Source organism: Coenobita brevimanus, chromosome 32 (genome assembly GCF_032717465.1).
Source record: "Coenobita brevimanus isolate Jiangsu-jjx chromosome 32, ASM3271746v2, whole genome shotgun sequence".
NCBI classification, from domain to species: domain Eukaryota; kingdom Metazoa; phylum Arthropoda; class Malacostraca; order Decapoda; family Coenobitidae; genus Coenobita; species Coenobita brevimanus.
The window spans coordinates 2,206,253-2,217,875 of record NC_136985.1 but is presented as its reverse complement, the minus strand read 5'-3'; the positions used below and the strand labels follow the sequence as shown (position 1 = coordinate 2,217,875).

Below are 11,623 nucleotides of genomic sequence, written 5' to 3'. Positions count from 1 at the left end.
GGGGGGGGTGAGTTGGGGGGAGGGTAGTCAAATGGTGGGTGACAGAGCGACTTGGAGGAGTTTTGTCTGCGGCCACCCTTTGTGGGATTAGGGCGTCGGGCTATGGATAGATAGATGGATATACAGTATAGTTTATATATACTTATAGATAGATTGATAGATAGATAGTACTTTTAAGTGAGGGTCATGTGTGTTATTTTCAAATTTCATAGACTGATTCATTATTATTATTATTATTATTATTATGGTACTATTCATTATTTACTTTTGCTTTATAAATTAATTTTCTTTCCGTATTTATTATTATTATTATTATATTATTATTACTATTATTATTACTATATTTTCTGTATTATATTCTTTGATTTCATAAACTGACTTGCTTTTTATTATTTTTTTTTCCACTATGCTCCTTATTACAGTACTAACATTACATCATCGTTACATAAAGTGTACAATAGTATTTTTAAACCCAACCTTTTAATCTTCATTTTAATCACATCTGTACAACATTATTTTTAACAATGGATCTTATTTGGAAATTTATCAGCATTTTCAATTACCTGTGAGTTCCATGTACAGTAAAACTTCTATATAACAAACTCTTTTATAGCAAACTTCAGATATAGCGCCCCACCATCTCCAGAGTGAACTTCAGGGTTGCTATATCCCGCGGACGTTCGCTCCCTGGCCTGGTAAGTGTAGTGTAACGGTACTACATTACATTAGAGGCACTGTAACCATATAACCAAACCATACATGCTCCCTGCGTGTCAACAAGTGGGTTGGTGGAGGGTTAGTGCCCCTTCCCGTAAAACAACTAACTCAAAGTCAAATGGCCACCCCTTACGGGATTATGGCGTCTGGCAATAGATAGATAGTATTTATATGTACAGCTTCATACAGGATGGTATTTACTGTACATGTACTGTATAACCACACAAACTATTGAATTCTCCATGTGAAACTTCATAGAGTTAGTTGTGGTGGTGCACAATACAGGCAGCGTTACTCACATACAGTACATCATTGCAACAATACACACGTACAGTACATCATTGCAACAACACAACAATACACACGTACAGTACATCATTGCAACAACACAACAATACACACGTACAGTACATCATTGCAACAACACAACAATACACACGTACAGTACATCATTGCAACAACGCAACAATCACACTTGCGTAACACTGGCCTGGTGCTACACGATGTACACTGTAGTACAATGCTTGGCTGACAGGTACCATAGCAGTAACGCTGGCCTGGTGCTACACGATGTACACTATAGTACGATGCTTGGCTGACAGGTGACCATAGCAGGGGGGCACACGTGGATGAGTGGAAAAGACAGCGCTGTGAAGGGATGGCGGCACCGCAACTGAACCAAAACAATGCTGTGCACGCCAGGGCCGCCATCTTGCCTGACAAGCAACGGTTGCCTTGTGTGTGCCTGGCGCTTCGTACAAATTTTTCCGATGGCAATATCGTTATGGCGGGAAATTCAGCGTAAATCGGATTTTGAGGTGTAACTTTTTTGTTATTGTTGTAGTGAACTATCGTATACCAGTTCAACATATAACGAGTAGTGACTGTATAGCATCCTCCTCATCACCCGTCAGTGAGCACATCCTCGGTCTCCCCCTCCTTACCCAGTGAATATGGACTAATAAAACAGCTTAAATTAACAAGACAACCTTTACTGTATATAACACAGACTGGCTTATAGTACATACACTCTCCTTGTTAGTCTCTCGTTCTCCATCCTCTCTTCTCCATGACCACCCCTCTCTCATATACCACTCCATCCCTCCATCTCATCCTCGGTCTCCCCCTCCTTACCCAGTGAATATAACAAAACTATCGCACAACAGACAGGCTTATAGCACAGCATCTTCCTCTTCGCCTGTCAGTGAGTGCATTCGTTTTCGCTTCTGCTCGGCCTGCACTAGTTCATCTTCGGATATTCTGAGGGCGGTGGGTGGGATGAGTGCACCGGCCACGCACCTCCTCTCTTGGTTTAGGAAGTTGAAGGTGGTGCATGCTGATTCTGTGGGAAGGATCTGTTGGGAGAGGGGTATATGTGAGATGGAAATTTTTATATGTAGGTGTGTGTGTGTGTGTGTGTGTGTGTGTCTCTCTCTCTCTCTCTCTCTCTCTCTTTTAATGCAAGGAGGAAGGAACCAAAGGCCAGGAGCCCACAAACTGTTCCTTCCAAGAAAAAAACAAAAACAATACAAAAGAGAGCCAAATTCAAGATCGGTTCATTTGAGATGCCTGGACACACTTCGTTTAAAGGACTGGAGGTCATAGGCAGTATGAAATACAGACAGAGGGAGACAGTTCCAGTGTTGACCTGTTGCATAAATGAAGGACTGGGAGTAACGGTTAACTCTTGCATTAGAGAGTTGGACAGAAAAGGGATGAGAGTTTGTTGCTAGACGGGTGCTATACGCCCGTCGTAGAGGTGGAGGAATGCACGCAGACAGTTCATATATACATACAGGTGTCTACCTATTGTCAGACATCTTAATCCTATAAGGGGTGGCCACAAATAGCACTTCTTCATGACTAGCATATTGTAGTGTTAATCTCTTGTTACAACTTGGTGTTCAAGGTGGTTTTGGTGGCAGTTTAAGGTCAAAATACTGTGATGGAGTACAGGACTTTCACACATAATATTTCTACAGGGGTAAAATCACTCATTTCTTGACATTATCATCATCATCATCAATCCTCCTCCTCCTTATAATCATCATCATCACCATCATCATCATCATTTTCATGATCATCATCATCATCATCATCAATCCTCCTCCTCCTCATCATCATCAATCCTCCTCCTCCTCCTCATCATCATCATCATCACCATCAATCCTCCTCCTCCTCATCATCATCATCATCAATCCTCCTCCTCTTCCTCCTCCTCCTCCTCCTCCTTCTCTTTCCCCAACACACAGGACACATAACCAAGATAATAACTAAAATATAACTAATAAAGATAATATATAACTAAATAGCACTATCCAGTCCTCACCTCCACACTGATTCCCTTGTTCTTCATAAACTGGATTATGTTCGTATCCACACTCCTTCCCCTGTCACCCACACCGATTATCAGTATGTCTGGAAGTATGAGTGATTTAGCAGGGTGTACTGTCTGTTATTTATTCTACCTATCTGTCTATTGCCAGACGCCTTAATCCCATAAGGGGTGGCCACAAACAAATCACCTCCATGTCGCCCTGTCCCCCGCCATTTCACTGCCTTACTCCCAGCTCACACACCCCTCTCTCATATACCTCTCCACTCCTTCCTTCCATCTCATCCTCGGTCTCCCCCTCCCTCTTCCCCCTCCACCTCACTCACATACACTCCTTGTTAGTCTCTCATATATCCCTCCACTCCATCCCTCCATCTCATCCTTGTCCTCCCCCTCCCTCTCCCCCCTCCACCTCACTCACATACACTCTCCTTGTTAGTCTCTCACTCTCCATCCTCTCCACATGGCCAAACATGGTACTTATATTTTTTGTAGTCACCAAAAAGTGTGGATGTGGATGTGACAGAAAGCATTAGGAGAAATACACTGAGGTGGTTTGGCTACGTGGAGAGGGAGAGACTAACTAGGAGAGTATGTATGTGTAATTGTAAATGTATGTATGTGTTATAATGTGGAGTTACATGGAGAGACAGACTGACAAATGAGGAAGTGAAGGAGCATTGTGGTGTGGATGTGGCGTTACATGGAGAGACAGACTGACAAATGAGGAAGTGAAGGAGCATTGTGGTGTGGATGTGGAGTTACATGGAGAGACAGACTGACAAATGAGGAAGTGAAGGAGCATTGTGGTGTGGATGTGGAGTTACATGGAGAGACAGACTGACAAATGAGGAAGTGAAGGAGCATTGTGGTGTGGATGTGGATGTGATAGGAAGCGTTAGGAGAAACACACTGAGGTGGTTTGGCCATGTGGAGAGGATGGAGAGTGAGAGACTAATGAGGAGAGTGTATGTGAGTGAGGTGGAAGAGGGAGAGGAAGGGGGAGACTGAGGATGAGAAGGAGGGAGAGAGTGGAGAGGTATATGAGAGAGGGGGGTGTGAGTTTCGGGGAGGGCAGTGATATGGCAGGGGACAGGGCAACATGGAGGTGATTTGTTTGTGGCCACCCCTTATGGGATTAGGGCATCTGGCAATAGATAGAAAGATAGACAGACATTCAGCTCTTTACATATATAAGAACAAGCGAATATTAACACTTGTCTCATCCATCCATCCATCCATCCATCCATCCAACCAACCATCCATCATCCATCCATCCAACCAACCATCCATCCATCCATCCATCCATCCATCCTACGCTGCACCATCCACTCACCGATTTTAGGTTCGAGTATGTAGAAGAGCGAGAGAGAATCTTCGTTTATATCGCTTGCTGAGGAGATGCACCAGCTGAGGACCGTCTTGGGGAAGATGGCGATGGGGCCGATGACTGACATGCCATTGTTTAGTCGGAAACCAAGCTGTGGGAGGCGGAGAAGGAGGATGAGAGAATATTTTTGGGCGTCGGGCTATAGATAGATAGACAGACAGAAAGGCAGATAGATCGTTTCATTTCGTTTTGTTTTTAAAGGCTCCAACATGCATGCGTCGGCCTTGGTCACCTAATGGCGTCTCTCCATGCTGCTCGATCTCTGGCAGCTTCCCTGTTCAGTCCCTTAACCCTGAGGTCACACTTAATGACCTCGTCCCATGCCTTTCTTGATCTACCCCTCATGACCCCATCCCCAATAATAACACTTCTCACCTTCCTCACCCAATTATCATCCCCCATCCTCTCCACATGTCCAAACCATCTCAGTCTACCTCTCCTCATCACAACACCAATACACTCCAGTCCCATCCTTCCTCCCAAACCATCTCAATCTACCCCTCCTCATCACAACACCAATACACTCCAGTCCCATCCTTCCTCCCAAACCATCTCAATCTACCTCTCCTCATCACAACACCAATACACTCCAGTCCCATCCTTCCTCCCAAACCATCTCAATCTACCTCTCCTCATCACAACACCAATACACTCCAGTCCCATCCTTCCTCCCAAACCATCTCAATCTGCCCCTCCTCATCACAACACCAATACACTCCAGTCCCATCCTTCCTCCCAAACCATCTCAATCTACCTCTCCTCAAAACAACACCAGTACACTCCAGTCCCATCCTTCCTCCCAAACCATCTCAGTCTACTTCTCATCACAACACCAATACACTCGTCCCATCCTACCTCTCAACTCTTCCATCGTAAACCTAGCCCTCCCAGTCCTTGCACTAAGGGACACACTGCACATCCATCTAATCATTGTCATTTCTGTACGTCTGAGCCTGCGCATTTCCTCTTCCTTTACTGCCCAGGTCTCACTACCATACAGCATTACACACCTCACTGCCATGCACTACCATACACTCCACACTACCATACAGCATTACACTCCTAACACATGCTGCATACAAAGACCCCTTAGCACGTAGGGAGAGCCCTCTCAATGTCAGGAGAGGCAACAGCTCCCTGAACTTCTTCCAACCACTTCTCACCCTAGCCACAGAGCTGCTCCAGCCTCACCTCCAGCACATAACATGTCTCCCAAATAACAAAACTCTTCCACACACTCAAGAGATTCACCAGCAAGTTCAATTCTTTCACGCCTGACAATCTCCACCTGCTCTCCCCGACACACCACACACATAAAATCAGCATTATCTTGCAGTCTACCTCTAATACCACTACATCTCTTATGCACCCACTTATCACAAACACTGCGTTATCTTGCAGTCCACCTCTAATACCACTACATCTCTTATGCACCCACTTATCACAAACACTGCATTATCTTGCAGTCTACCTCTAATACCACTACATCTCTTATGCACCCACTTATCACAAACACTGCATTATCTTGCAGTCTACCTCTAATACCACTACATCTCTTATGCACCCACTTATCACAAACACTGCATTATCTTGCAGTCTACCTCTAATACCACTACATCTCTTATGCACCCACTTATCACAAACACTGCATTATCTTGCAGTCTACCTCTAATACCACTACATCTCTTATGCACCCATTTATCACACACACCGCACAAGATGGAGTTACTTCCCACGCCTTTGTGGCAAATCACACATGGCCACTTTCCCTCTTCTTTGACAGTACTGTCACCAGCCCTAGATACCATCACTTTTGTTTTATCTGCATTTACTCTTAAGCCCTTGTGCTCCATACCATCTCTCCACTTCCTAAATCTTTCCTCCGCCTCCCTTTCATTCTCTGCAATCAACACCAAATCATCAACATACAACATCTCCCATGGGAGTCCATTTCTGAAGTCACGTGAGAGGGCTTCAGGTACCATGATAAACAACAAGGGATAGAAAGATAGACAGATAGATACATAGACAGATAGATACATAGACAGATAGCTTTAACTTGGCGAATAAATGTCATGTCGAAAACCCAGCTGAGAGAGATGAGATTACTACAACAGGACCTCATTACAACAGACCCAAGTTTAGTGGATATAAAATTAACACTATGAAGGCCACTGGAGTTCTGCTGGCCATAACGTGCGATGTCTGTTAAGTGGGGTGCAGTGGGAGCGTTGAAGCCTGGTATTGTTAACTTCAGATATGATAAACAGCCAAATCAAGACCAAAATTCCCCTGGATCTTGCGAACAAAGGTTGCCAAATCCTGGGGAAGTTCATGAATCAGCCCACAGTGACAACAACATCCCTTCCTGGCATAACAGTACTACATTATACTGTATTCTTATTATAGGTATTGTATTTACATGTACAGTGAGCAACAGTAGTCGTGTCGCGGTTTTGTCCGAAGATTAAATGTGACTCGTGAAACATTATGAACCGTCCGTATGACAGACGGGGGAATGTACCAGACGCTTAGCCCGTTAGCTTATGTTTTCACCAAATTTCACGACACGATTATTGTTGCTTACTGTACAACTTCATACAGTACAGTAAAACTCAATATAACGGACTTCAATACACTGGAATCTGCTTTTATTGGACTCAAGGAGCTACCAGACTAAAGTCCTATATACCGGAAAAAGTCCAATAAAGCCAGAAGCAGTCCGGACTGCCTGACCACTTCAGCTGTGTTCACCACAATAAGGTAAATAAAAGACATGCTTATCAGTGTACAGTACAATATTATTATATACGGTATACCATCTGATTATTGTAGTGAAGGTATAACACAGTACAGTACCACAGTGGTAGTCAAGACAGTTTTAAAATCATTCTTGCGATCCGGACTAATGTCTGATATATCGGAAAAAGTCTGGATTAGCTGGAGGAAGTCTGGATGTCGCTTTTATCGGAATTTCGCAAGTTTTGAAAAGGTTTGTGCCCCAGTTAGTACATAGTATTTACATTTACAACTTCATAAACCATTGAATTCCCTATGTATAACTTCACAGAGTTAGTTTAGGATATGTCTGAGCACGTAGGACTGAACAACTCCCCTTATATAACGAATTGAGATGGAGGGATGGGGTGGAGAGGTATATGAGAGAGGGGGGTGTGAGCTGGGAGCAGGGCAGTGAAATGGCGAGGGACAGGGCGACGTGGAGGTGATTTGTTTGTGGCCACCCCGAACGGGATTGAGGCGTCTGGCAATAGATAGATAGATAGATATCGAGGGTTTACAGAATTTGTGTTTCTTACCCTTTACCCATCGTAATTACACCCACCCAACGACCCACATCCTTGGTCTCCCCTCCTCCTCACTCACACTCTCCTAGTCAGTCTCTCAGGGTACTTCTTCCTCCATCACATACCTCTCCATTTCATCCTTCTACATCCTTGGTCTCCTCTTCACTCACACTCTTCTAGTCAGTCTCTCATTCTCAACCTATTTCGACTACTCTCCATCACATACCTCTCCACCCCATCCTTGGTCTCCCTCTCCACCTCACACACTCTCCTAGTCAGTCTCTCACTCAGGGTACTTCTTCCTTCATCACATACCTCTCCACCCCATCCTTGGTCTCCCTTTCCCTCTCATATACACTCTTCTAGTCAGTCTCTCATTCTCAACATATTTCTACTACCCTCCATCCCATCCTTGGTCTCCCCACCTCACTCACACTCTCCTAGTCAGTCTCACACGCAGGGCACTTCTCCTCCAGTCCATCACCCAGCAACCCACCTGACTATACGCATCCACCATCAGCCCCGACTCCATCTCCATATTCAGCACCTTGACAACACTGCGGTCGTCGTGTTGACAACGCTGCACTGGTCTCGTACCCATGCATAGTCTGAAGGAAGGAAAAATGGAAATGAGGATTGATGTGCTGTGTGGTTCAAAGCGACACACATACACACACACACACTGGTACCCATGCATAGTCTGAAGGAAAGATAAACGGGAAATTAGGAGCGATGTGCTGTGTGGTTCAAAGTGCTATACACACACACACACACACACACACATATACAATTTATTTAGTGTAAAGTTGAAAGCACTACTAAAATTAAGATTCAGTGCCTTAATACACACACACACACACACACACACACACACACACACACACACAATTTATGTAGTGTAGTTTGGAGAGCCACTAAAAATAAGATTCAGTGCCAAAATACACACACACAAACACACACACAAACACACACACACACACACACACACAGTAGTCTGGAATCCTCGTCTCAAAAAACACACAGACAAGATTGAAAAAGTTCAAAGGGCCGCTACAAGATAGGTACCAAGCTTAAGGGACCTAAGCTACAAAGAAAGACTAAATAAACTGAATCTACCAACACTACAGGAGAGAAGGAAAAGAGGTGACATGATAATGCTATATAAGTGCATATCAGGAAAGGAGAAAATAGACATAAATGATTACTTAACATATGGAGAAGCATCAGCAAGAGGACACTGCAAAAAACTGCATAAGAAGAGAGGTGATAAAGACGTAAGGAAATTCAGTTTCCCAAACAGAGCAATTGATCAATGGAATGCACTACCGAATGAAACAGTGTGTGCCAAAACTGTTCATAAATTTAAGGATATGTATGATCTATCTATCCATCTATTGCCAGGCGCCTTAATCCCGTAAAAGGTGGCCACAAACAAATTGCCTCCATGTCGCCCTGTCCCCAGCCATTTCAATGCCCTTTTCCCAGCTCACACCCCCCTCTCTGATATATGTACGATAGTAATTTAATACAAGGGACAGTACGAGCTTGACTCATTCCTGTAAAGATACGATTAGGTAAGAACACAAACACACACACACACACACACACAAAATTTATTAAGTTATTTTTTATTATTTCTTCTCTTTGACTTTTACCACATAAGTGCTTTTTTATAAACTGTACTTGGTAAATTATATTAAGGAGGGATGGAGTGGAGAGGTATATGAGAGAGGGGGATGTGAGCTGGGAGCAGGGCAGTGAAATGGCAGGGAACAGAGCAACATGGAGGTGATTTGTTTGTGGCCACCCCTTACGGGATTAAGGCGTCTGAAAATAGACAGACAGAAAAACCTATCTATCTATTGCCAGATGCCATAATCCCGCAAGGGGTGGCCATTTGTCTTTTGAGTTAGTTGTTTTACGGGGAGGGGCACTAACCCTCCACCAACCCACTTGTTGACGCGTAGGGAGCACGTATGAGTTGGTTATATGGTTACCACCCAGCGTTGTAAATGGTTTCTTGGCTTACAGGAAACCATTTGGCTTGTCACTCAATGTAAAGCCACCTGTAAAGGAAAGAAAAGCAATAAGAAGTGACAGGAAAGATGGGAGAAATAGGAAGAGAGGAGGACAGGCACAGAAAAAGAATGATAAAGGCTAAGGAAGAAGTAGGCAGCACTACATCAAGTGAGTGGATGATGGTAAGATATAGGAAGAGAGGAGGACAGAAACAGAAGAAGAATGATAAAGGTGAAGGAAGAAGTAGGCAGCACTACATCAAGTGAGTGGATGATGGTAAGAAATAGGAAGAGAGGAGGACAGACACAGAAAATGAATGATAAAGGCTAAGGAAGAAGTAGGCAGCGCTATATCAAGTGAGTGGATGATGGTAAGAAATAGGAAGAGAGGAGGACAGACACAGAAAAAGAATGATAAAGGTGAAGGAAGAAGTAGGCAGCACTACATCAAGTGAGTGGATGATGGTAAGAAATAGGAAGAGAGGAGGACAGGCACAGAAAAAGAATGATAAAGGCTAAGGAAGAAGTAGGCAGCACTACATCAAGTGAGTGGAAGATGGCTGCCACCACCTACCACCAGAATGCATCATGTTATATACCAACACATACCTACACAATGAATAATGAAATAAATAAATAAAACCCCATGCATAATAATGTAAAAAATCACCATCCACAAGACAAAGACCAAAAGTAAACAAAATCAAATGAAAAACCCAATATATAAAGGTAAATATTTACAAGTGGACAATACACCCCCCAGGTAGTGCAATATATTTTTCTGGCAGTTTTTGATGCGATTCGAATGTCTCTGACCTTCATTTTTGTCGGAAAAGCCCCTCACCGAACACAATAAAACTAACCAAACCCAACCCAACATACCTAACCTATCTTAGGGGAGTAATAATCAATTTCCGAATGGGGTAATGGGGGTTATTTGTGATCCTTAGGGACTATATTATACGATAATGGCGCTAAAATTCCAAAACTGCATATTGTCCACTTGTAAAATAATACAGAAAAATGGACAATATCATAGAAAAAAAAATCACCACCATCTAAATATAAAGAAATGAACAAACTATAATGAAAACCCAATATATGAACAAGATCAAATGAAAACTGAACAAAATCCAATGAATATTTAACAGAATCGTGTAAACCCCATGCACCATAACGTAAAAAATCACCACATACACGAAAGACCAAAAAAATTAACAAAATCTAATGAAAGCCCCTAAATATAAACAGGATCCAAAGAAAAATAAACTAAATCTATTGAAAAATGAACAAAATCCATTGAAATAAAACCATGCCTCCCTCATGGATTCGTCTGGGCTTCTCACCTTGGCTTCAATATACTACTAGTACCCATTAATGCCCGCCGAAACATCTCAAATTTTGATTAATAGGTCAAAATAATATAATCTGGGTGTCCTCTTGCCATACACTAGCACCTGAACACGGAATATTAATACATTTCAAAATTTTCGTCTGCTGAGCCTCTGGTGTGTTTTTGTTTACGTCATATCAATGTTTCCAGATCAAATTCTAAATATTTATGAATACTAAGCCAATGGTGTGTGAAATTTAATGAGTTAGTTATAAAGTTAGAATGAGTCTCCTTGGTCACTAGTCAAATTTATCACTCATACTGATTGCATTTGGTCATGAGATTTAACTATTACTCGCTAAAATGCAGCGAAAAAGGCCAAATTAACCTCCTTAATCCTACATGTAGACTTAAACAGCAAATTTGAACATAAAATAAATCCAACAAATTCTCATTAAGCAATATTTATACAACAATAGAAATCAGTTAAATCTGGGAACACTCCAGCTGAGGTCTTGGGAGTGT

At 42.8% G+C, this 11,623-nt stretch overlaps 1 protein-coding gene across 1 annotated transcript; it reads right to left on the bottom strand.

The window, feature by feature from the left end:
- Positions 1–1,735: 1,735 nt before the first annotated feature.
- Positions 1,736–11,289, bottom strand: LOC145395668 (NADH dehydrogenase [ubiquinone] 1 alpha subcomplex assembly factor 3). Its single transcript, XM_080269235.1, has 5 exons — positions 11,112–11,289; positions 8,244–8,355; positions 4,389–4,533; positions 3,047–3,135; positions 1,736–2,072 (listed from the first exon to the last, which is right to left on the bottom strand). Exons 1-5 carry the CDS (start codon positions 11,156–11,158, stop codon positions 1,890–1,892), a joined length of 576 nt encoding a protein of 191 aa, XP_080125361.1. The 5' UTR covers positions 11,159–11,289; the 3' UTR covers positions 1,736–1,889.
- Positions 11,290–11,623: the final 334 nt, after the last annotated feature.

Coding starts and splice junctions, on each gene's coding strand:
- LOC145395668 (XM_080269235.1), bottom strand. CDS start 11,158: ATGTTTCGGCGGGCATTAATGGGTACTAGTAGTATATTGAAGCCAAG. Junction 8,356..11,111: donor AGTAGTATATTGAAGCCAAG/GTGAGAAGCCCA, acceptor TCCTTCCTTCAG/ACTATGCATGGGTACGAGAC. Junction 2,073..3,046: donor ACAAGGGAATCAGTGTGGAG/GTGAGGACTGGA, acceptor CTCTCCCAACAG/ATCCTTCCCACAGAATCAGC.